The sequence below is a fragment of the Cryptomeria japonica genome, chromosome 4, assembly GCF_030272615.1.
Source record: "Cryptomeria japonica chromosome 4, Sugi_1.0, whole genome shotgun sequence".
In the NCBI taxonomy this organism is placed as follows: Eukaryota; Viridiplantae; Streptophyta; class Pinopsida; order Cupressales; family Cupressaceae; genus Cryptomeria; species Cryptomeria japonica.
The window spans coordinates 674,588,707-674,616,075 of NC_081408.1; the positions used below are offsets into that span (position 1 = coordinate 674,588,707).

The 27,369-nt window shown below is 35.4% G+C and overlaps 2 protein-coding genes across 4 annotated transcripts; both read right to left on the minus strand.

Annotated features, from left to right (window-relative positions):
* Positions 1-626: 626 nt before the first annotated feature.
* On the minus strand, positions 627-27,155 carry LOC131875513 (disease resistance protein RPV1-like). 3 transcript variants are annotated; one of them, XM_059220050.1, is made up of 9 exons: positions 26,823-27,155; positions 24,535-24,778; positions 23,962-24,088; positions 23,661-23,743; positions 4,005-4,520; positions 2,757-3,885; positions 2,383-2,619; positions 1,462-2,238; positions 627-1,273 (listed from the first exon to the last, which is right to left on the minus strand). In XM_059220050.1, exons 5-9 carry the CDS (start codon positions 4,493-4,495, stop codon positions 713-715), a joined length of 3,195 nt encoding a protein of 1,064 aa, XP_059076033.1. In that variant the 5' UTR covers positions 4,496-4,520; positions 23,661-23,743; positions 23,962-24,088; positions 24,535-24,778; positions 26,823-27,155; the 3' UTR covers positions 627-712. The 3 variants fall into 3 exon arrangements, with proteins under 3 accessions (XP_059076033.1, XP_059076034.1, XP_059076035.1); XM_059220051.1 differs by lacking the exon at positions 23,962-24,088 and having other exon boundaries at positions 24,588-24,778; XM_059220052.1 differs by lacking the exons at positions 23,962-24,088; positions 24,535-24,778.
* Positions 14,394-20,281, minus strand: LOC131875315 (replication protein A 70 kDa DNA-binding subunit A-like). The gene is made up of 4 exons (XM_059219396.1): positions 20,049-20,281; positions 19,438-19,873; positions 18,970-19,353; positions 14,394-14,939 (listed from the first exon to the last, which is right to left on the minus strand). The coding sequence occupies exons 1-4, from the start codon at positions 20,279-20,281 to the stop codon at positions 14,394-14,396; spliced, it is 1,599 nt and encodes a 532-aa protein (XP_059075379.1).
* Positions 27,156-27,369: the final 214 nt, after the last annotated feature.

Sequence of the window (27,369 nt, forward strand, 5' to 3'; positions counted from 1 at the left end):
TTATGATATTCTAACCCAATGGTTTTTTAAGTTTTTGTTTTCTAACTATGTCACCATATTCAAGTTTTCCTTGTCTATTGTACTTGTTTTGTAAGTTTTTAACTGAAGACATGGTTTTTTGCTGAAAAACTTTCACCACCCTTTATAATATCTTTTTGGTTTCTATTAGACGTGGTTTTCCACCCTTTATAATATCTTTTTGGTTTCTATTATATATATATATAAACATAAATTCATAAATCCGCTAATAAAGGAAGAAAAATGTAAACTATTTAGGGTGATGATAATTTGTAGTGGCCAATATTTTAAAGACTCAATATGTTATGTTGTGTATGTTCTTCTTGTTCTAGCAAATTGGAAGTGTTATTCCACACTTAGCTTCCTCTCATGAATATATTGTATTTTTTACGCTTTCAAGTTTATGATATTCTAACCCAATAGTTTTTTAAGTTTTTGTTTTCTAACTATGTTACCATATTCAAGTTTTCCTTGTCTATTGTACTTGTTTTGTAAGTTTTTAACTGAAGACATGGTTTTTTGCTGAAAAACTTTCACCACCCTTTATAATATCTTTTTGGTTTTTATTTTATATATATATATATAAACATAAATTCATAAATCCGCTAATAAAGGAAGAAAAATGTAATATCTTAAATTGCATACCCTTGCAGATGGCTTTGCATTTGCTTTTTATTGGCAGCTCTCCACCTCCTTATGAGTTATCCCCCCAATCAGAATCATAATCAGTATCAGTATCAGTTACAACCTCAGCTGTATATAGCTGATCAGTTAGTATTTTCAATATTGGTAATGTTTCGCATTCACGGCCTTTGTTCAATCCTATTATAAAACCCTCCACTATTCTTCCTCTCACCTCAGGATGCAAGCACCCCCGTCTGTTTATTAATTCAAATGTTGGCATCCAACAGTAACTTGGAATACCATTTGAGACAATGGATGTTTCATTCGGGTCAGTAACCACAATGGTATATACCAACTTTTCATCACTTCCCCAACTGAGAGGTACTGTTCCCCCGAACTGAGGTTCTCTGTCCATATATGCTGGAGATTTACTGACAACCATAGCGCATAAGATGATAGCACCGAATGACTGTTGAGATTTCTGTAATGACCGGAGCTTCTGGTACCCTTCTCTTCTAGACTCAAATCTATCGTGAGAATCCACTGTAGAAATTACCTTGCAAATTCCATCTTCATTCAATGATGACATGGCTGGCCGCCCCATTACAACGGTAAACTCTGACGGCAGGCGCTGAAATTAAGCCACCATCTATAAATTAGTTTCGACAACAAAGTAAAAGAAAGCACAATTACAATCACAGACAGAACATATAGAAATATTTCATTTATTTCTATATTTTAATAATGACACTAGAGCAACTAAATTCAATGTGAATAATGTACAAGCTAATGGGAAATATAGTTATCAGCATTCAATACCTCGAAGCCACTAACACATTTCCACATAGAACCGCCTGAAAGTATCATTCCCCTCAGTCGCTTCAATTCTTCAATACCTGTTAAGTTAGACAGCGCCGAACAGCCCGTAATGGTAACATCTTCCACGGAACTTAAACATTTCATACCATTGATAGCTTGCAACACCTCACAAAACATAATCCTAATCCTCTTCAGGGATCTCAAACCTTGAAGATTTAGTAAAGTTTCTAACTCGGAACAGGATTCTATGCTTAACATTTCAAGTTCCAGCATACCACTGCCCAATAGTTTTTTCAATTTATGACACTCGAACACCTTCAGGCATTTCAATCTTTCTAACCCTTCTAAATTCACCTCAACTAGAGCTTCCATTGATTCAATCTTAAGACATTTAAGTATGGGGCAATAATTTCCAATAATTGAAACCTTGGATGTGTTCCTCAAATTATTTAGAGTTATGGTTTCAAGACATCCCAGAAAAGTAGTATCAGCTGGCTGCCTACTACTGTTTAAATGTATATTCCCTTTTATACAGCAACCAAACAAACCCAAGGTTACAAGACTGGCTGGTTCTATGACTGACTCTAGGAAGGAACTCCATTCAACTTCAATGTCTGTCCTTTTTCCTTTTGACTTTAATTTTAGGATAAGACTTTCTAGTCCACTTAACATTCCTAAGGACATCGAATACTTGTTCCAGTTTTTCTTAAGAACTTCTTTCTCCGTGCAATGAAGCTCTGTAAACTCGCAAAGCAGCTCTTTCAGATTCTGAGGGCCCTGGAATTTACAACTACTTTTGTTATAAACATCTAATGCTTTTATGATAAAAAATGCCCACAAAAATATAATTTGTTGAGGCATTCTATAATTTGTTGAGGCATTCTATGCCAGATTTAACAATTTAATGGACGGAGCATATACCTGTTTATGTTCCTGCCACCATCTCTTGGGTATCCCTGCTGCTGTAATGCTTAAACCCTCCAAATTTTGGAGAGGAATCCATGAAGGAATGGATTTGCTGTTGAACTCAATCCATTGTAAAGCAGATGTCGTCCTTGATTTCTCCAGAAAATATGTAATAGACATATCCCGAATGGAATTGAGACATCTAAAGCTTTCATCTTTGATTTGAAGAACTTTTTTGAAGTTGTTTAAAACCTGCATTACATTTTTAATTCCATAAATTTTGCTGTTACAAAAAATAGATCAACCAGCAACTAAATGTTTTTATAAGCTCTTAGAAATTAACTGCTTTCCCAGATCGGAGCATGAACCATATCTAGCAAAATGCTCACCAAAAGTTTATCATTTTGACGCCACGGCCGACGAATCTGTCTTTCACGAGCCATTTCTGTTCCCAACTGACGGAGTTCATGATGCATTCTGAAAACATCAGCGGGTGGCTCTTCATCAAAACCTTGCGGCACCACGTCAACAAAACATTTGTTTTCCAGGGTCTGAAGTGCACGTTCAGCATTCCATCCCTTAGCCTTCCATAATCTCTTGGCTATTTTTACGCTTTTCTCTATGAAAAGGCATGCTATATCTAGGAAGATCTCCTTTTCCTCCTCTTCCAGAGTATCATAGCATAATTGAAGTAAACCTTTTATATCCAATGTCTTTCTGACGTTTTCTAATTCTAGCATCGAACCATTCTTGATCCCATGAGAAACATGACAGCCCAAAACTTGAATAGACAAAGGCAAACCTTGACATTTTTCCACAAAACGGCTTACTAAATCAAAATATTCAATTGGTGGATCTGGCTTGTCAAATGCATAATATGAAAAGAGCTCTATGCCATGCTGTGGTTTCATTCGTTTAATCTTATAATGAACACTAATATCGGCCTCTGTCAAAACGCACTTTTCACGGGCTGTGACAATTACTAAACTCCTGTTATTTAAGTTATAGAAGGGTACTAGTGCATTTAATTGTCTCAGGTCATCAACATCATCTATCACCACAATGAAGGAACTCAAATTTTGAAGACTATACTTGAGGAGGATTCTTCCTTCTTCTATACTAGTAATTTTCTGATTCCAAGTAGGGAACAGATCTGTGAGGAGCTTATTTTGCAAAGAAGCTAGTTTACCATTATCAGATGTTTCACGAACATTGAACAGAAAACTTGATCGCTCATAGTCTGAAAAATTGCGATTGAAAAATTCTTTCGCTAAGGTGGTTTTTCCAGAACCTCCGCTGCCATAAATGCCAAAAAACCCATTCCTCTCCCGGCTCTTTTGACACCAACTCTTTTTAAAATCTTCTATAAGCCCATTGAGACCCACCTTATATCTTGCAACCTGTAAAGGAACATTTCTCTTTTCCTGCACGGTTCTTTCAAGCTCTAAATGAACGCTTCTCTTTACCAAGAGTTTCTCTACTTTGAACACAAGGCGATTACGAAGCTCATTTGTATCACTGAAATATAAACCAAAAGCAAAACTTCAACTAAACAATGATTGTAAGACTGAACCAATGAATTAAATCAGAATCAAAACTCGCATATAACTGAAAACCATTAGTGGGAAATTTCTTACAGATTGGGTTTCCAGATGACCTCCTCGCCCATGTAGTACGAAACAGCTTCGAGTGATCCCTTCCACTCTTCTAACTGATTGAGATATCTACCTTTCTCTCGGAATCTGGAAAATGCCTTTCGGTATGATCTTCGTAGCTTATGGCGGAGATCTGAAGGCTTGACATTATAAAATACCGGAATAATTGTAGCCCCGGTTTGTAACATCAGAGTTAACTCAGCTAAACACCATGCAGACTGCGCATATCTTGCTGATAAAATTGCTACATGAACTGAAGCAGAGAGTATGGCGTTCTTTATGTTGGAAGGAATTGAATCTCCAAGCTCATTATCTTTAATATCTAGATATGCATCAATGTTAGCTTCCTGAAATGATCCGTGAAGGCCGATGGCCAGATTATGTTTTACATCAGGTCCTCTGTGGTTAATGAATACATTATACTGTTTTGAGGATTCACATGGTGCAACAGCAGTCAATGGATCGCACTCCATTCAACAGAAAATTGATGCTCGGACCCTACATTTGATAAAACGCAGTCTATTTTAAAGTTGGCATGTTGAGTGTTGAGACTGTACAGATAAAAGACGACACACAATTGAGTTGTTTTTCATGGTACAGGTTAATCTTCACACAATACTTCAATTTTTTCAATTTGAAAAATTAATTCATGGTACAGGTTAATCTTCACACAATACTTCAATTTTTTCAATTTGAAAAATTACATCAGTAATATCAATCACTGAAATCAATAGAAGATAAATTCAAAGAGGTTTGTCATAAACACACCGTGCTTCAAATATACAAAATAAATTCAAAGAGGTTTGTCATAAATACACCGTACTTCAAATATAGAAAAGATTCATTAAATCAAAGTACATATAACTTAAGCACAAAGATAAACTATCAAATTAATTCATTATGAAGAGCATAATAAATTATAAAGAATGGGTTGAAAATATAGATCTCCAATTTATAGCATTTCAATTTTGATCAATATGAGATGCTCATTTAGCCAAGTAGTTGTAGACACCTAAAATTGACCACCTCTGGTCAATTTACCTCTACTTCATCTAATTTGCTATCATTTATACTAATTAAAAATATTCTATTAATTAAGTAAATAATATTTTATTATTTAATTAATATTGTCTATTTCTTCTATCTTTCCTAGGTTCTAGCTTAAGGTAAATTTAATTATTTACCCTCATATTTAGTCCCCATCTTCCCATAAATTAAATAAATAATTTCTATTTATTAAATATACCTCTCACATGTGATATCATCCATCAAATTTACTTATCCCCTCCTAATAATTTGCATATTCTCTAATCCTAATTAAGTGGAGTTGACCCACTTCAAATCCTCAAACAATTTCCCCCCATCAACATCAAGCACATGGGTCATGTCCCCTCAACTACCTAAATGGAATTTTTAATTCCTTTGTTCCCCTCAATCTTCCATCTCCCTCTCAACTCACCTCATGGTGCCACTTGGCACTATCCTATGAGGTGAGAGATTAAATCCATCCTTCACCCTTGATCTCCATCTCAACCACCTATTCAATCTTATCCCCAATCCTATATATCCATAACTTAGCAATTTTTATCTTTCTCGCTCCTTTGTCATTTGAGTGTCATAACGTTGTAAAATTTTTGAGTGAGCACACATCCAATTGAACATCTTAGACAAGTTGTTGCAACAAGAGGTTTGATATACTTCGTTATTGTGGTATTTCATGTTAATTTGACCTCTTTCGCCTAATCTTAAGTGTTTTCTTATTTTATTTTATTTTTGGTTTTATTTCTAAACCATTCACATATTGAACAAAAATTGCATGCACACATTTTTGGCATGTCTAGTAGGACCCATGTCATGAATCTAAGCTAATGAATTTAGTTGTTATAGTTGATTTACATCTTCGAGTTGTAGTTAGGTAGATTTGAACAAATAGGAATGAACTTTCGAATATAGGGTCCCAATTGCACATATTTGAGTGGATTCGTCTGAATCTTATCCGCTATAAACTTGACTATATCTGCTCTATTTTTGGTCAAATTTGATTCTCTGTGACTAGATTTTCCTTGAGGAACATAGGGATGGATTTGCAAATCCTTGATTGGATTCCTGAGTGACTTTCAACTTGACAAAAAGACAAATATGGTCTTGTAGGGGTGGAATTTTAACCTGCTTGGGTGGGATTCACCTGAACCTTACCCCCAACCTACAAGATCATACTCTTATCAACATGTTGAGAAAGATGGGATGTGGAAGAAAAGGTTGAGAAGGAGGAAGAATATTTGACGCCTGTTCATTTTTGTTGTTATTACTAGTTTTATATGTATGAGTGATTGCATGATAATGAGGTGACTACAATACATTTGGATTAATGTTATTATTTTGAGTAAGTTGTTTTAAAAATTTTAGAGTGTAACTGGAGGGTTGAAATAAATTTTTAACACATCAAACAGTAATAACAAGATTAGTTTGTGATTGGGAACCGCCTGCCAAAGATGCACAACAATTGGAAATTTCACAATTTCAGTTTTATGATCGAAAACATAAATTGTGTCAATCAAAATGAATTCATCAAGAGCTCCATCTAGAATAAAAAAAATTATCACTACTAGAAAGCTTGTCAAGTGCATCAATTTTTTGTAGAAAGAGATTTGACATGGTTGGATAATCTTACTTTCTCCAAAATTGTATAGATATAGAAGAATAAAAGAGAGGAGAAGTAGAAGAAAGGTGATGATAATTGTACTAACCAATTCATTAACCTTAGTCAATTCTTCTCATGCAATATTAGAGATGTGAATGGGCCTAGCTATTGCCCATAAGGAAGAGCCAAGTTACCTAGACTTACATCACTATTTTGTTGTTAGTGGTTGGTAATTTGGTTGAGGGTGTGCAATGAATTAGGCTAAATTAAACAAGTTTAACTAGGTGTAGAAGATAAAAAACAAAAATATAGGAAAGGAAGACAAATTTGGAAATTAAACAAGTTTAATTGAGCGTAGAAGATACAAAACAAAAATATAGAAAAGGAAGTCAGATTTGGAAATGTTGAAATCTAGAGCTAATTGGGTATAGATAAAATACTACCTGCGCTTGTGTCCAAAGGTTGTTCTAATGGGAGCCAATGCTAAAAATGGAATCAACCTAGATCTTGGTTATTTTTTAAAAAAATTAGGGCAAAAGTGTCCAAAAACAAGCACCCAACACTAGTTCCCTAGGGTTTTTCATTGTTTGGAGTCTGATACTATCTATCATTACATGCTTCATCGGTTTGTACCACCATCATAATCACATTCTTTTAAATCTACACCTATGCACATGAAAGAGGCTAAATGTTTTTTTGTATAGGGGCTTGCCTCAATTAAACCTCAAGTTGGTGTTTCCACCTCCACAATAAAAATGAAAAATGATAACAATAGTGTGCTCTTGTAGAAATAGAGGAAAACAACTAACAAAGCAATAATGGTTACTCTAGGCATGGAAATCTTGCTTGAGTCTCATGTAAGTTGATGATGAATTACTCTCATGGAGTTTTGGAAGATGTTAGTACATCATTGATAATAACACAAACAATAAATAATAGATGATACTTGATAGAAGATCATTGTATTCTTGATCATGGCGATAGCTTGATAAGATGGATCATGATAATTATTTCTAGTTGTATGAGTGATAGTTAGACTTTCAAATGAGGAAGGGAGTCACATTTATATGTGACTTATGCCTTTTCATAATAATCTTTCAAGAAAGGCCTACAACAAGGTCATAATTGTTAAGGGCTAGAAATCAACATTCAAACATTCAAATTTGGGGCCAAATTGTGAGGACACTAGTGTCCTCCCTTATTTGGCGTTTCAAAGCGCTAGAAACTAGTGGGTGTGACCAATACTACTAATCTAGTCCTAAGACAAGCACATTCTCTCATGATCAATCCCATACACTAAAATATATGTTAAAAATAACATGAAATTGTTAAGGGCAACAATTTACAATGTTACACAAACAAGACATTTGGCCACAAATTTTTGAAGATCCTCTTTCAGTCCTTAAACAAACTCTTGCTTGTTTCAAGGATATGTCTTCAAAAATCTTGAATGATTTGCTTATTGGAAACTCATGAAGTTATATGAGAATATTTTGTTTGAGAGTGAAATTCTCACATACATATAATCACTCTTTATACCACAAAGTATCTCCTTTCCAACTAAACTTATCTAAGCTACCAGGATCACTTTGTAGCTATTGAATGAGATTACTTGTAGCAACATCAAATGTTTGCCACTCCGCTTTGGATTCTACTACTCAATCTACTTGTAATATTGAAATGGCATAGGTCATAAAGCTTCATCTTTTTCATCCTTCCTAGATAATGCATTTTCCATAATATTTTTGTTTAATTTTTTATATATGGTCTCAAAGTCATACATAAATACATTTGTGACCTATTTTTAAATATCTTCAAAAGATAATGTTTATTAAAAAATATTTTTGGCTCATGATTTGTCTTCACTTTGAAGTGCTTTTCCCTTTAGATATGACCTCCATTCTTTTAATATATGAAGAATTGATAGTATTTCCTTCTCATAAATAGGTTTGATTTGATTCTCACTCTTTAGTTGATGACTCTAAAAAAAATGGGTCGACCCTCCTACACGATAAATGATCCTAACCATTATCTAGAAAGCATCACATTCCATAATAAAATCCCTAGTGAATTTTAGAGTAGTAAGAACTAGAGAAGTATGTATATCCTCTTTCAATCTCTCAAATTATCCATTATCTAGCACACTCCATTGAAAATAATCCTTCTTCAATAGGGTTGTGAAGTATGCTTCTATATGACCATTTTTCTTCATAAATATTCTATATTATCCAGTTAATCCCAAGAAATCGCTCAATTTCTTAATGGTTTTGGGAAAGGCCATTCCACTATAGCCTTAATTTCCATCTTTACTATTTTGTGCAAAACTATGTCCAAAGTACCCCATCTCTTTAAGACCAAAATAACACTTGGAAGGCTTAGTATAGAGCTAGTGATCTTAGAGAGCTTGTAATGCTGGATCAACATGTTGCAAATAATGTTCCTCCAATGTCTTGCTATAAATCAAAATATCATCATATACTACTAATACAAACTTTCTCAAAATTTTCTTAAATATGGGTTTCATCAAAATTAGAAATGTAGATGGTGCATTAGTAAGACCAAAAGGCATCACCAAAAAATCATAATGACACTCGTGAATACTAAATGTTGTCTTGAGAATACCTTCTTCCTTAATTCCAATTTGGTGGTAATCCAATCTAAGCTTAAAACTTGTAAAAGACATAGCTCCATTCAATTCATATGATAAATCATCAATGGTTGGAATAGGAAACTTATCAATCATGGTGTAAATATTGAGAACTTTGTAGTCTAAGAATATGTACCAATTTTGATCATTGTTTTGCACCACTGCCATAGGAAAAGAGTAAGCACTCTAGTTATGCCTCGCAATTCTAACCTCTAGCATCTCTTGAACAATCTTTTTAGTCTCACTTTTTTGTATATATGGGTATCTATAAGGCATGATGTTGGGCATATTTCTTCTTGGCACTAGTACTGAATGATCATGATCTCTCATAGGAGAATTCCTTTAGGCATATCTCCAAAAGCCATTGAGCGATGATCTATAATTTCTTATAAGTTTGGGTTGGTAGAATCATTCAATTGATATAGGCTTATAAGGAAATAATTGGGCCACAAATCCATCAGCTCTTTTATTAAGAAAAATTTCATTTTGATGAGAGCTTACCATATATGGGGACTTTTCAAGCAACCCTCTTAGCTCCACTATCCTTCCTTTTGATTGAAATTTCAAGAATAGCTCTTGAAAGTTTGTTTCAATTGTTCCCAAAGTACTAAGACATTGTACTCACAAAATAATATCTATTGAACCTATGGATATAACAAATAATGGGCAATCAAGATGATATTCACCCATAGATAATTTAATATCGTAATATTTTCCAAAACTAAAATACAATACAACCATCTACAATAAAGTCTTCAGACATGGGAGCTGGGTATATATAACTATTATGATGAATAGCTAATATCTGGTTGATGAAATAATGAGTATTATCTAATTCTATCAATACCATTACTCTCACATTCTTTAAGAAACCCACTACATTAAGGTTTTGTGGGGCAATAAAACCTAAGAGTGCATGAAAATATGATTGGCTTGAGATCTTGTGATTCTTCATCTGACACCCTTTCACCCTCTAATATTGGTTCCTCCTCTTCTTGCTCATCTGAACCTTTAGCATAGAAGACTTCCTTTTCAATTTATTTATGTCCTTGACTATATTTGCTATTACAATTGAAACATAACATTTTTCTATATTCTCCTCAATTTATTGTGATGCTATCCTAACAAGTCAAGGAAGAGAAGGTGTTTAGAATCCTTTCTCCTTTATTCCATTAACCCCTTGCCTTCTAGAAACTGAATACTTGTCCTCTAGTTTGTGTACTTAAATAAAAGACTCAAATAAAAGATAGGACTAAATATGTGTACATCATGTTGAATGTGATCCTTGAGACCACCCAAAAACAATTCATTCATTCAAATTTAAAAGGAAAAAGTGGGGCATGCAAAAGAACACAAACTTGGAAGCTTAGGTTTTAAGTTTTCAAAGATGAGATATGATAAAATGCACACCATGAGAAAAAAAATAAAATGAGACTTGGAAGCTTAGGTTTTAAGTTTTCAAAAATGAGATATGATAAAATGCACACCATGAGAAAAAGACACATTAAATTGAGGTGTCAATTATATAGAATAGACAATATTATTATTATTATTATTTTTTTATTTTTTTTTTTTTTTTGAGTCAGTTTATCATAATATGAGATAAATCCAAGTACCTACTTTAGAATTGACAGATTAAACTAGCAGTTGCACGAGTAGTGCCTGCAACGGTGCGCCGATAGGCCAGCACAAACGGGCGGGAAGAGCTTGTAGAGTGGAATGCGTTAAGAACACTAAGTATTTGGCAAGTGAATGTAGCAGCAGATAAGAAATTGAACAGTACATGCGAAAACAATTTGCGAACTAGTTCTATTGAATGAATCCTGCAGGGGGGAAGCAACGAAACGAAGTGAGTAATTGGTTGCAAGAAATTGTATATAAAAATTGTAGATGAAAGGTGGAGAGAATATGAATATTGTAACTTGTAGAGGAGAGGATTAGTTTAATGCTGCTTACCTGGGGTGAAACGACGCTATTATGTAGAGGAATTGATTGTGGAATTAGATAACCGAAGTGATGGAAGGGCCATTTGTTTAAATCTGGAAATTGAAAGCAATAACATAAGAACATAAATTTAGAAACTTTGATAAATGGTAAATTTTCTGTAGTAGTGTGGAAGACATAGTTGAAATTGAGGAGGAAATATACTTAAACATAATGTTACCTGGTGGGTATTTTAGATGGAAAGTATATATGCAGCAGCTCTAGATTTGGGGCAAATACAAGCAAAGGATTGTGCTCTAGATTTGTGGAAAGGTTGTCTTTTTCTAATGCATTGTATCAAATATGATTTGCCAGTGCCTGCAGTGCCTTGTATAATCATCCGGAGTGGAGGTGTGGGTTGATGGGATGCATAATGGGCAAGAATGAGGTCAAGTGCAAGTTTTTGTTTTGCTGCCATGGGGAATGTAGCAGTGATAGGAGAAGATGGCTGGAGAAGGGTAGGCTTGCAATTTATTTTATTTGTGGAAATGAAGCCAACAGCAGTAACATGAAGTGGATCAGCGGGATAGGGTTCACTCCAATCGAAGTTAATATCGTAATCGCGCCTACCCAACATTTGGAGATCATTTATGTTGATTTTGTTAGAAGCACCCATTTGCGAAAGGTACTCCCATTCATACTGGTCTTCATTCTGCGAATGCAAGAAAGCATCACCATCAGAGTCTGCATCATTCTCTGTTGTGCATTCTTGTTCTATTCCATAAATATGCCAATGTGTGTAACCATGCATGTACAATAGCTTCCAATTTGTAATGATTTGGCGCGGTGATGTACCTATATCTGTTGAAATATGACGAAAGGGTTTGTACAAGAGCAGCTCACTCCAACAATAGGCTTCAAAGTTGTCATCAACCTCATTTGGAGAGGTTTTAAATTGTGGGTAGGCATTGACAATTGCTTGTTTTTGGAGTTTTTGCCATTTATGCTTCTTACGTTGGCTGTTGTATGAAAACTGTTGTGCTGATTGTATGAGCGAGATTCTTTCCAATTCAATAGGTCTTTCCATATAAGCAGAAATATAAGATTTGCAAAGTTCGGCATTGTCATTTTGATCAGCAATACGATGGAACGCATTCCTGCTAACATTAAGGGAGACAAAATGCCAGCTACAACTGATCAAGATCAGTTTTTACAACATATGGCAAGTTTCTTGTTCGCTGATGTCTCAATCAGCAACTATCCCCATCATGAATTTTTGGTATGCTAGCAAGATGGTATCTTGTGTATTAGTTGTAGCAACTATTTTCTTTAGCATGTCGACGTAGCCCTCTGACTTTTGTTCTATTTTTGAAGCATATTTGGAGATATATTGTACAACAGCCATTTTGGAACAAACAGGCTGGCAATCAACATTTGCACGCCATATTGCCAACATGATTGGGCTGTGAATATTTAAACGACTGTCATTTCTTGCTGGTTCATAAGATGGCTTACGATCAGTATCAACAATTAGTGTTGAAAAATCTTGCTCAGACCAAGGGGCTCTATACCGATAATGAAGGGTTGAGCCTTTCTTTTTTAAGCGAGTGTGAGTAGAGCATTTTGTATGCCGTTGAACAACATTGACGAGTTCCTCATAATCAGAGAGAGGGTCAGCAGATAGAATTTGGTTTGTATCAGCCATGCATGGATCAAACAGAGAAGCAGTGTGCAGTCTATTGGCTCGGGCAACTTGGTTGTGAGGATTCCATGCTGTAACATACCTATCAGAAAATGACTTAGCTGATTGCACGACATCATAGTTAGACCAGTCTAAATTGTCCATATTAGGTGCATTTGGCAACCATAAAAAGCCATGTATATGTGCGGACCCACGATGTTGCCATTCGTACCTTTACCAATGGTCTTTTGATTTCAAAACCTTGTCAATAATCTCCTCACAGAATATTGTGAATCTAAAATGCAAGAACAATGCTGTAATGTGTGGATTGTGGACAATGTTTTGTATAAATTGCTTCCTTGTGGTTTGGAATTCTGAAGAAGAGTTAGCTGGAAACAATTTATGTAGCTCTGGCCATTTGGTATCAGCTGCACTTAATGTGAAGAACAATGTAGGTGCTCCCAATTGGTGTATCATTGTAGTAAGATCCTTGCGGGATCTTTTCCAATAGGCTCTTGTGCCTCGCAATGAAGCTACAAAACGCATTAATTGGTTTGGCAATTGATCGGATGGTGTAGACTGCAACTGTTCACACAAAGCTTGTAGCATAGTTGGGATGGAGTCTTCTAAGTTGGTCTGTAGGAAAACTCAAGCCGACTGTTGGGAACGGTGTCTCATAATTAGATTGTAGAGATAATATCTGAACCTAACATGCTGTCCAAATCTTTGGTCATGATATCTTATCAAGTGCAAAGCATATTCGTGCAAGTGGACATGTTTTGTCCTTGGTTGGAGTGGAAGTGCGGATCCACTTGGGAACAATGTTGGGAAAGCCATAGCAAACAAGCCTTCAGTGTTGTATTCATTAATGGGTAAGCAACTTATTTCAGGCCAAGCTGCAACATTTTGATCATCCTTATCTAGGTGCAATATCTTTTTAATGACATCTAGTTCAGGGCTTGAACATGGCAGCTTTGGGATGAATGATGATGTGGTGTGCAATTCAACTTCATCATAATTAGAGAGTTGTTCTTGTGTTGGTGAAGGAGGCTGCAGATCAAAGGTATTTGGAAGGGTATGTAAAAATTCAGATATATCGGTAGATGTTTGTGGCAATAAATCAACAGCTGCATCATCAATGATAACATCACTGTAGTACTGGTCATGTTGAATTTTGTAATTCAATGCATCCATAACATGGAACTTGTTGACATAACAGTCATATTGTTTTCCTTCGAGATTTGTCCTTTGAATAATCACAATCTCCAAATGTTGGAATCTGCGTGGCAAAGTAGTTGCTATTTCTGAAATGTCTTGTGGGAAATTAATGGTGTGCCCTATATATTTGTATTGACCACCCCTGGCATGGCTAACTTGCAAAACAGGAGCAATCCTTGCCATAAGCAGCTCTTCTACTTGTGAGAGCCGTTTTAAAACCATGGGTTGTTCGCCAGGGTCCATATTGTTTGCTATAGAGAATCAGTGAACACCCTTCTCGTTATAGCATCTTGCGCAAATGACAACAGGTTGAGTTAATTTGACATGCATACCAACATACTTTTCTTTGCAAGTTGAACATATGTGTAGATGCGACAAGCTATCTATTTTTGTCCAGAAAGAAGCCAATGCATCTGTAAATGCAGAAGATCTGAGATGTTCTGAGATTGGTGTCACCATAGCAATAGAAGCAGCATTTGTTTGCTGACCAATTGGTAAAGGTTGCTTGCAAGGTTGTTCATATTGTGCGGCTGACTGGGTGAGCACAGCTGAATGTGGCTGGAGCATAGCTGATGGATGTTTTTTAGATGAGGGTGGCAATATGTGAGGTATGGGGATACCCGAAGAGTCGGCTGCAACCAGATTTGGCAATGGTTGCAAAAAATTGGAATCCATGTTTTGATTAAGGCGTTTGTATTGCCGCTTTATAGAAATTTCGTCTCTATGTTTTGCATGGTAGATCCTATTTTGCTCTTTCTTTCTAGCTTTTTTCAAATCTGATATTTGTGGAGCTGGCTCTTTGGAGATCTGAGAGAAATACAACAATGGCGGTGTGTTAGAATGACAAGCTATAAAGGGGAATTAATAGGTGGAGCGCTATTGAGTGGGCGACACATATGGTTGGGAGCATATTTGTGGTACAAGAATCTGAAATGTATTATAGAGCCTTCAATCGGTAGAAACCCAGGTCCCTTCCAATGGTTCTCCACCCTCCTCCGCTGATTTAAAGCGAAGGCAATTCAATTGTAGGGATAGCCTAATGAGAAGGGGCGCAGTCCGGTGAAGAGCGTTTGTGGAAGGGTATGTATGGGTGTGGGTGTATACTCATATGAATAGAAATGGGATAGAAGGGTACACCTAAATGGTGCAGTGCATTTGTGGAAGGGCAGATAATAATGGGGTTGTTTAGATAAGTGGCTGGACATATGGACATACCTTGTTATGTATATACATATATATGCAGTGTTAAATAGTATATAGCTACATGTGTGCATATGTAAATACATAGATAGATGAGCATACATATGTATGTGCACATACACACATGTATATATACCTGCATAGATATACATATATAGATAAATAGGTAAATAGTCACATATATGTAGTGCAGAACAATATATATTTACATATGTGCATATGCAGGCAGGCAAGTATGCTAAAGCATATATGTATATGTATATACACATATGTATATATACCAAGAGACAGACATACATACATATATATATATATATATATATATGGGTATGTGTGTGTCTGTGTGCGTGGGTGCGCACGTGTGTGGGTGCCGCTATATGTGTGTGCATGTGTGTGTGTATACAAAGAGATATATATATGTAGAAAGATTTATTTCAAGAAGGCGGAATACATGCAGTTTAGAATGCCAATCTCATGCCATTTGACCACCAAATGTTTGAAGAAAGTAACTAATATAAGATATATATAAACAAAGATAAGCAACAAGGAAATAAATTTTTTTTTTCCAAAACACTTAACGTAGATGTTGATTCCTTAAGGAAACGTAAATGACAATTATAAAATGTATAGGGGCCATAAAGAACACGCTGAACCTATGGGTGGGCTTGAGGTTTTTTTAGAACTAATAATTTGAAAAGAGATGGTAGCAAGCATAGATGTGGGCAACCGTGTTTTTAATATCTGTTTTTTTGTTGAAAATCCCATATGTCTAGACTAAATTAGTAATTGATTATTTGAGAGGGAAGTTAATTTTTCAACAAGTGCTTAAAATATAACAAACTTATAATTGAGTAATTTGCAACAATTCTTATTTTTTATTTGGCAAGATTCAATCACAATGCAATAAAGTTGTAGTCGACAAGTTGGTTTAAATTGTAGCCTAATGTGAAATAACGTAGATGAAATTCCAGACTGCAGATGAGAGAATGCAAGCAGAATGTAAATGGGCATGAACAATCAGTGTGAAGCTAAACTTATTGGGTTATAATTGGAAGGCTGACTGTGGGTGTCTAAACACCATGTAAGAACCTTTTAGTGGAATAGTTATTACAGCAAAAAAATGCATTGCAAGATGAAATTTGTATGAAAATAATACTCGTCGTTATGTCCAGGCAAGCAAACCAAAGATAAAGGAAAAATAATAATGGAAGGAAGCATTTTACACAATGGGCCAACCAGACAAATGGCAGTTAATCCTATTATGGTGTCTTCCATTTAGAAGTTGCAAGGATGATGGTGGCAACGTGCAATCTAGCAAAGCTTTGCAATGCAGAAGTCCTCTGAACTATGCTTGCATGGCAATATATAATAAAAGTGTATGATGGCAGAAATATGCAGTCCGATATGCATGAAACGTAGTGTATGATCTACATCCATATATGTATGTGTGTTTGTGTGCATGCAAACAGATAAATGCAAATGTATAAAGATTAATTCGAAGATGTTAGGATTGTCATGATTTAAACTTTAATTCTGTTATGTAAATTTGGAAAAGGTGGTTGAAAAACGTACATAGACTTGCAGTTTGAAAAGAGAAGAAAATCCACAGACATGTACATTGCGATTAAAACTGTGGAGATACCAAAGATAAAGGGAAAACAAAAATGGGAGGAAGCATTTTAGACAACGGGCAAACTTGACAAATGGTAGTTAATCCTATTATGGTATCTTCCTTTTAGAAGTTGTAACAATGATGGTGGCAATGTACAAGTGGACAAAGCTTTAGAATGCAAAAGTCTTGTGAAGTATGCTTGCAAGGCAGTATATAACAAAAGTGTATAATGGAAGAAACATGTGGTGTTATATGCATGAAAGGCAGTGAATATGGTTCAGCCAGTAGAACCCCAGTTCCCTTCCAATGGTTCTCCACCCTCTTCCGCCGGCTGAACATGAAGGGGATTGCAGCATATGTATGTATATAGATATATATGTGGCAAAAAACAATATATAGTTATATGTGTGGACATGGAAATACATAGACAGAGGAGAATCTCTATGTAAATGCATACACACAGATGCATATATACCCACACACACACACACACATATATAGATAAATGGATACATATATGCAGGCCAAAGCAGTATATACTTACATATGTGCATATGCATACACTTATGTAGAGAAACACACACACACATATATATATATATATGTATATGCACATATGCATATATACTGAGATGCACATCTATATATGTGTGTGTTTGTGTATATGCAAACAGATTAATGCAAATATATAAAGATTAATTCAAAGTAGCTAGCATAGTCATGGTTTGGACTTTAATTCTGCTATGTAAATGTGGAATAGAGAGATACATACATGTAGTCCAGAGTAGTATATACTTACATATGTGCATATGCAGACAATTATGTAGAGAAAGAAATACATATATATGTGTGTGTGTTTGTGTATGCACATATGCATATATGCCCAGATGCACATCCATATATATATGTGTGTTTGTATATATACAAACAGATTAATGCAAACATATAAAGATTAATTCGAAGTAGTTAGCATAGTCATGGTTTGAACTTTAATCTTGTTATGTAAATGTGGAAGAGGTGGTAACACAGAGTACATAGAATTGCAGTTTGAATAGAAAAGGAAATCCATAGACATGCACATTGCGATTAAAAGTGTGGAGATGTGTTTATGTATAGAAATACTGAAATATAAAGGCATCATATGTTTGTAGTGCTTTTATGAATAAAAGGAGACACAACAATTGGCAACCTTCATTGGTAGGAAAACATATCAGTTAAAGGATTGAACAAGTCATCTCAAAATGCAAAATAACAACAGTAATATGTGGTTATATGTAGTGGTTCAATGTTTGAAATAACTGCAAGCAAGTGCAGCGGAAAAAAATATTGTGAAATTGTTTGTAAATGCCAAAAAACTAAGCTTTATATAGTGGACGTAGACAAAGAGAAGTCCTAGTTTTTGTCCCCGACATTATAGAGGCATGCGGGCATACCCATTCGAGCAATCTTTGCAAGTAGGTAGGTGGACTCAGCTTCGAAATTGAGCCTTTTCACTTGGTTGATTGTGACATTTACTCTATGCTCAGAGTTGTATGTGTCAATAGAGACCAAAGCTGAAAAGCTATAGTGCTTGAACATAGCTTTATTAAGTATGCTGTGAGGTGTTTTTTCTGTTGTCAAGTCATATTGCAACATGTATAGTTCCTTTGCAGACAGAGACAAGAGTTTTGTGCCAACCTCATCAAATGCATTAGCCCAAACACTGCCTATATGATCCTATAGTTTCATCTGCAAGAGGTATTTGTAATTACATTCAGAGAATTGTGTTTAACACCTAGGGTAGAACCACAAATTCTCAGCTAATTTACTACATTTCTTTTTACATTCTTTACCGTTGAATTGTAATGGGCAAGCTGTATAGTAAAATTGGTCTTCCTTTATGTAGCACAAGACAGCTGTAATAGTAGTCTCAATAGTTTCTGGCACAATGCTAAGACATTGAAGGATGGATGCAATCGACATTCTTTGATACTGGTTTTTTTTGCTATGGATTGCTGAAGAGTGTGGATCAAGGCATTTTTGTACAGCGCCTCTTAAACGGAGTGGGTCTACTTCAGGAATAGAAGGGTCAATTTCAAAAATTGTAGACGCTGAAGTATTAATGACTTTTCCGTTGAAATAACCAACCCTTGCATTTTGAACAACAAGGATGACAAATGTTCCAGATGCATGCATATTCTTCAAGTCACTGCCTAGTTGTTCTGACGGCGGGCCCCAAAGGTTAACATCTATTGTCAAAGTTGACATATCATTTATTTTTACTATTCTCTTGTTTACTGTAGAGCCATCCTTCCTATGAATCACAGAAATCTCTCTAACATCAACAACAGCACCAAGAACATCAACCAAAGTATTGTTGGCAGTGGTGAGAACTTCATCAATAGGGGTGAAGCATGTTTTTATTTCAGTCTGAACAACATCAGGGGTAGATCACTTCAAAACTGAAGTTTCAGTTAAGATAATCTCAAGGTCGCTGTTCAGCTTATTGTATACTGTGTTTGCTTCTTTTACAGTACCTTTGGAAAGAACATATGAAGCTCCTTTTTCAACTCGGTGATAGTGCAGTTCTGCTATTTCGTCAAAGGAAGTGATTCTAATTTCACAACCCTCTTCGTCTATAATATCGAAACTAAAAACTTGGCCATTACGCTCTGGCGTGTTATATTGATGCATCTTCCTCTTATTTGTTACGCGGCCTTTTATGGTCCAATTGTTCTGGTAAGGGTTCAAGCTTTTAATAGGGCTGATATTTTCAGAGGGAGGATTTTGTGGGGAAGGCAACTCTGCACCGAATTTAAGAGCACATTTAGTGGAGGGTGGGGTTTCTCGGCCCAACATTTGCTCTTCCTGTTCTTTAAAGAGGTATCGAGGTTTTCCAAGCAAATGACAATCCGTTTGTTTCACATCAAGAGTGAATATAATGATGGACCTGTAAAATCGAGAAGGAGGTATGCTCAATTGCAAGAAATATGTTTGTAAATAGAATTGAAAGAGGTTCACATAAATGAGGGAAAACACATTATAGAAGCTACCTTGTGTTCCAAACATATCGACAAGCATAGTTTGTCAACAAAAGATGAGGGAAAACACATTATAGAAGCTACCTTGTGTTCCAAACATATCGACAAGCATAGTTTGTCAACAAAAGAATAGAGCCTATCTTCAACGTCTCTGCATGCAATAAGTCAGCATACTTGGGTGGCAAAATGGCTATCTGCATATACATGCCATCTGACAATATTATTTTGTATCTGTCATTGTCATTTGGATCACCAAACATTTTTTCAAATGACAAAAGCTGCAGCAATGGTGAAGGGATATCATCTCCAGCATTCATAGATCAGATTGCATATGGGGTAAGTTCAAGGTGATCGTTAAGTCCCTACAAGGAGAGGACAACAAGGTTGAATTGATAGAGGAGGGAAGTTTAATAGAAGCAATGCCGACACGATAAAAGAAAACTATGTTTGGTGAGATATATATATATATATCCAATTTGGTGTCATTCTATATATCTATTCATGCAACAAGATAATAGAATGTCAGTCGTATTACAAGGTGGTGGAGCAGTTTTGAATAAAAGGATGTGGCACTCTATATTTCTATAAGGTAATGTGTTTGGGAGCTTTTTTTTTTTGTCAATGGGTGGATAGAATATATGCGTAGACTATGGAACATGGGAATGATGACACCTTTGTGGATGCAACAAAACATGTATACAAGTGATGTTTTTTTAATTGCTGAAACACCCAAAAGAATGGTCATATCTTTAAATTTGCGACAACATAGAATGGATTATCTTACCAAAGTATCTGGGGGAGGCTGTTGTGATGGACAAGGAGAGCTAGTAGAAGATGTCATACTGCTTAATTCTCTTCACAATTGGAGGAAGTGATCTTTTGTGAGAGCAGACAATGCCTATAGGAAAATAAGCAGCATAAAGAAAGGTTGAATAGCATATTCAAATAAAACCTCCAAAAGAAAGTGCAACATAAAAAACAAACATTCATAAATATTGAGCTTGATATATATGCAAATTATACATGCAGACTTTAACAACCCAACAAATCCAATGATTTGTTCCCTATTTTTCCAAGGTAACAAAATACAAATTATAGACAGCCAAAAAAGGAGGTAACAAATAAAAAATTATCAACCAAGCTGGTTTTTGAATGTTAAAGTCTGCCTAGTTGACCAAAGAAGAGGTGGAAAATAGAAATCTATTAGCTAAGTTGCTTGTTAGTTTTTAACTCCGCCTAGTCAACCCAAACAAGGTTGGCAGTAAATACAAAACTTTTAGTTGAGCCAGGTCTTCAGTTTTAAAGCTTGCCTACAAGGCCCAATAAAAGAGGTCACAATTGGAAAAAGGGTAAAGAGAGCTAGAGGCAAGAGACAAAAAACTACGAGGAAAGTTGATTCTTCAATAACCTTTTGGAAAATGAGTCACACCTTTGATGTATTCTAATCAGTGTGAAGCAGTCAAGATTATATCATACATTTAAAAATCAAACTGCAACCCACAATCCCGAAGGAATACATTCTACCTGTGAAAGACGAACAGAGCAACAAGCGAGGCTGAAGTGCAGGCAGGGAAAATCATATCAATGTTCAACGCACAACCCATCAATGTTCAAGCCAACTCAAAAACAATGTCAATTTTTTTTTTTGCTAGGAATCCACATAGAATGCACCACGTACAACTTGATACAATGCAACAAAGCAGTGAATCCGAATGATGGCTTTCTTGCAGGAGGAGGAAATAGAGAGAAAATTCAAATGACCGTGAAAAGGTGGGGTACATTAATTAGAGCATGGGAATTTGCTTTTGTAAGTATGCGCAGGCGCAACCAAACCGCAGGAGTTTGCGAATGCAAGGAATTTTGTGGCGGCATATTTTGTCGTGCATCCATTGCATTAAGTACAATGTATCTATTACTCATGAACCTTGTAAGTTGCATTCCCATAAGGTCACCGCTAAAAATTTCAGTTGTTCCTCATCGCCCCCCCAAAAAAAAGGGACAATGACTATTTTTCGGGGATAATTGCCCCGACTAAAGCTGGTAGATATAGGTATATCTACATATATAAAGCTATATATCTGAATGCACAGATATAGAAATCCATATGCATGTGTATGCATAAATATAAATATGTATGTATATATGTTCATATACATATATATAGATATGTATGTATGCACATGGATATATAGATGCAAAAGCACGTATGTATATATGGCCACATGCATAAGCATAGAGCTATATATCTGCATGCACAAACATAGAAATCCATATGCAGCTGTATGTAGAAACACAAATATGTATGTATATATATACATATACATAGATATGTATGTATGCAGATGGATATATAGATGCACAAAACTATGGAAATACATAGGTATGCATAGATCAGCATGCATAAATAAATGAAGCTGCATGTGTACATATGTGTACATATATATGTGTATATGCATGTGTATCTATGTATATATGTATTTACACTAACATATAGATACATTTGTGGATATGTCTTTTTTTGCTCCTCCCCTCTTTCAGGCTATGCATGTACACATGCAGATTCATTTATCTATGCAAATAAGAAGGGCGACTCAAAGACAAAATGAAGAGACATTTATAGTGTGGAAAATAAGGTGGAAGCTCACAGCAAACAGAGTTAGCAGTGCTAAAACCAGAGAAAGGGGAGTATGTGAATGGGCAGTAGAGTTTTGAGAATTGAAATGAACCAATTTAGTCGTGGGAAACAATAGGAACTTTGACAGAGGATTGTACAAAGAGTTATGAAGAAGTAAAATTAACTATAAAATAGACAATCAGACAGTTAAACCTATAGTATAATTGTATTGATATTCTGGCAACTTTTCAATAAAATCTCAAAATCTTAAGTCTGCAAATTTGTCCTTTACTATAAACTGTTGATTAATATTGAATTCAAAAGAGTTTGCTGCAATATTCTGAGTCTGGTAAAACTCGGGTTACCAATTTGCATCTTACAGGAAATATTTAGAAGAGTTTCTAAACATTCTATAGGAAATTCTAAAGGTTCTTGGAACATGTATTTGTTTCTTTGTTGGAAACAAGTAAATAAAATGAATTTCTTGGCTATTGCAAAGAAAGAACAGAGATTAATGGGAAGAAACCAAAAGAATGCAGGCAGATACTTAAGTCAGAATAAAATACCTATAAAAAAGCAATAAAACAGAGAGATGATACAACTTTTAAGAGTTATGCGGATTACAACATGGAAAAAATATTCATCAACTCGGAAAAACTTCAAATTTGTATCCTTGGGAAAATTAATTTTAGTTAGTTTTCAAATTAAGATCACAACACAATGATCACTATAAAGAGGGGGCTGAAAACAAATTTGAGAAACGTTAAAGTGATTTAAAAAAAATTAGCTTGGTTACACAAATCAAAATCCTCTAGTCATTATAAAGCAATAACCAGTAAAAGCTTGCAACACTGCCAAAATCCTTTTAAATATGTAGCTATGGGTGAAATGGTAAATTCTATTCAAAACGCCATTATATTTCGAAATATACAAACAGTAAATCCTATTTAGAATGCCATTATAAATACACAAGGTTTGAACCAAACAAATGCCATTTACAGCCAACCCAAAACCCTTATTCACATAAACCCCAAAATAGTCACATATCTGGTTAATGATGAACAATTCCATTGAAACCATACCTGGAAAGATTTTGTAAAAAAAAATGTTCACATGAGGGGGAAAGATGCGGCCATCTACAGGTGTTATGTCGTCTTCTATTCAACTGTCAAAGTGCACAAAAAAATATTTCCGTTACTGTGAGATGCAGCATAATATTGGTGTCGCATAGCATATCTAGAAACCTAGATACTATTCTTTCGCTCTTTTCTATCTATGCATATACAAAAAGAACAACTAGTAATTCACCCTAAAAGTCACAAACACACTGTGAAATGAAAAATGGATAATAAAAAACAAAAAGTGCGGAAACATGAGATTTACCTTCCCCTACAGCTTCGTGGAGGATTGACAAATGATAAAAGCCCAATTTTCTATTTCTTTTTACCTTCAACTACAACTTCGTGGAGGATTGACAAATGATAATAGCCCAATCTTCTATTTCTTTTCACTTTCAAACGAAAACAGAAAACTTAGACACGATGAGCAAGCGATAGAATGGTGAAACAGTGAAAAGCAAGCAAACAAAGAAAATGAAAACCTAAAATGACATTACTGACAATTTTCTGGGCATAAATGCCCCCACTGAAAGCCTATCGGCTTAAATATTTACTTGGTTCTGTAAATAGCTTAAAACTCTTGCACTAATTTTCTACAGGAGGTACTTATGAAACTGGTCCAACAACTAAACCTTATTATTTTTTAATGCATCTTTAAAAAACCTCCTGTCAATTTGTATTTTGGTTCCAAAAGTTTAAATGGAGAACATTTCACAACACTAATCATTCACAAAAAAAAGCCCTTGTGCATTTTCCAAGCAATAGATTATGAGTAAGTTACATAAGATTTTTACAGCATTATAAATGAAAATATTGTTGCAAATCATTTTTAACATACCGAGATTACTATGGTGTTCTGCATAAACTCATAAAATCCAGTAATGGGCTTACATGGTCTTCGCAAGGCATTGCAGATTTCGTAGACTTCCCGTGTGGAGGGCACAACCAAAAAGCCCAAATATTTGCGTTAAGCTCAGGCGTCTGGCAGATTAAACATACATTTATTTCACCAGCAATGTGCTCTGTAATGAGTTGGCAAGTTATTTGTAAAAATAAATGCAATGAAGTGGGACTACCGCCAACTGCATGCATCAAAAAATGTGAAAAACGTTGATCAGAAAAAGTGCCCGGGAAAAATGAAAATATGCTCCGAAAGTGTGTCAGAAAAAATATGGCCGGAAGGCTGACAATTTTCCGAGCATAAATGCCCCCACTGAAAGCCTATCGGCTTAAATGTACATTTTTACCAGTCTACACAACTTGCATAGACAATTTACAAGTTACCAACATCATGTGGAATATATTTCACGTTTCGTTTGATTTCCAGCCAATTTATAGGTTAGACGATGTTTTTTAATTTATCATTCTGCATGTTAACTGCAATAACATATTTGTACAAGAGCAATATCTCAATTGATTCACTTTAATATGTGCAGATAGAGTGGAAATGGAATATCCATAGATATGACGACTGTTTAAGTCTTTAATGAAACTATTATTGTGGCATTATCTCTTGCGATGTCCTATGTGAAGTTTTGGCCTGATAATTAAATGTGAAGATCTCAAGAAATAAATTATTTCAGAATCGGCTTAAATATACATTTTTACCAGTCTACACAACTTGGCGTAGACAATTTACAACTTACCAACATCATGTGGAATATATTTCACGTTTCGTTTGATTTCCAGCCAAATTATAGGTTAGATGATGTTTTTAAATTTATCATTCTGCATGTTAACTGCAATAACATATTTGTACAAGAGCAATATCTCAATTGATTCACTTTAATATGTGCAGATAGAGTGGAAATGGAATATCCATAGAGATGACGACTATTTAAATCTTTAATGAAACTATTATTGTGGCATTATCTCTTGCGATGTCCTATGTGAAGTTTTGGCCTGATAATTAAATGTGAAGATCCCAAGAAATAAATTATTTCGGAAAGTGCTTTGTGCACCATTTTTTCATTTTCTACACTAAAAACCTGTCTACTAATGTCATATTTGTGTGGTACTAGGAGCGCAAACAATTTCTTCACAGAAATGTAAATACATTGCACATATACAAGTTACAAACAACATATACAAATTACAAACAACAAAATTTTAGAATCCTCACTCGCTCCAGCTCTATCACCCAATCGAACTAAAACTCGTACTGCTTAAAAAGGATATGGTTAAGGTGCCGCTCCTAGGTACGATGGAGAATGAGATAGCCTGCCAAAAGGATGATAAATGAGCAGGAAAAGCTCCCAGGTCCGGTCCTACGCACCCATTAGTTTTGATGGAGTTTCCGAGCGCTAGCTCGGGAGGGCTTTTAGAACACCCGCTTTTAGAATGCTTGTTCGTTTCACCCGATCCGCTTGCTTTGATGGGATATAATTTCCTGGATTTCCTACCTTTCTCTGAGTCGTATTAGCCAATTTCAGGAGTCCCTATTTCCCCTTTGTAGCCGTGATTCCGAGTAGAGTAAAGCCAGCATCTAAAGTTCTTACAAACGTAATATTCATCGTTCTTCGATGCTTTACCAATGTGAGGGCACTCTAAATAAAATATTTATCTCTGAGTGAGACGAAAAAATTATATATATATATATATATATATAGTAGATCGACCTCGAGGGATAGATGGGTCATTTCTCGGTTAAGGAGACAATTGTGCTTCACCAACAAATACAAATTACCCTAATGCCAAACCACTCTAATGGTTGGAAGAAGCAAACAAGCCCTATAATTTTCTCATTGTAAGAAAACAAATAAAGTCCCTAAAATACAGTTTACAATATATACATGCACAAAAAACTCTAAATTTCCAGTGCTGAACAATGCCTATTTACAGGGCCAAAATAAATCCCCAAAAATGCTCAGATTGTCACTAAACAAAAATAAAAATTTCATCTTCCCTAATCTGTTGAAACTTCTATGCAGAGCTTTCTGGGTGCCCTTTTAGACACTTCGGTACCTCATATGCAGGCCTCTGATAGAGATTAAATTTTTTTCGAGAAAATGAAATGAAAAAAAGGGGAAAATTTGCAACGACCTCAACCGAAAATGAAATTAGCCAGACATAAGATTTTTACTATGGTGTTCTGCATAAACTCATAAAATCCAGTAATGGGCTTACATGGTCTTCGCAAGGCATTGCAGAATTCGTAGACTTTCCGTGTGGAGGGCACAACCGAAAAGCCCAAATATTTGCGTTAAGCTCAGGTGTCTGGCAGATTAAACATACATTTAATTCACCATCAATGTGCTCTGTGATGAGTTGGCAAGTTATATGTAAAAATAAATGCAATGAAGTGGGACTACCGCCAACTGCATGTATCCAAAAATGTGAAAACGTTGATTAGAAAAAGTGCCCGGGAAAAATGAAAATATGCTCGGAAAGTGTGTCGGAAAAAATATGGCCGGAAGGCTGACAATTTTCCGGGCATAAATGCCCTCACTGAAAGCCTATCGGCTTAATAAATGAAAATAACAGCCTACAAAAATAAGAATGAGAAATGACCAATATATAAAAAATCCAGAACCGCATTTATAATTTCTGCGTCTCTGTCGACGTGACATGGCATGAGAAGCGGAAGTACGAGTAAGACAAACAATGTTATCAGTGAAAATGACAGGAGGGCCCATTGAAAGCGTGGTAGGGTATACTTATGAAATATTCTAAA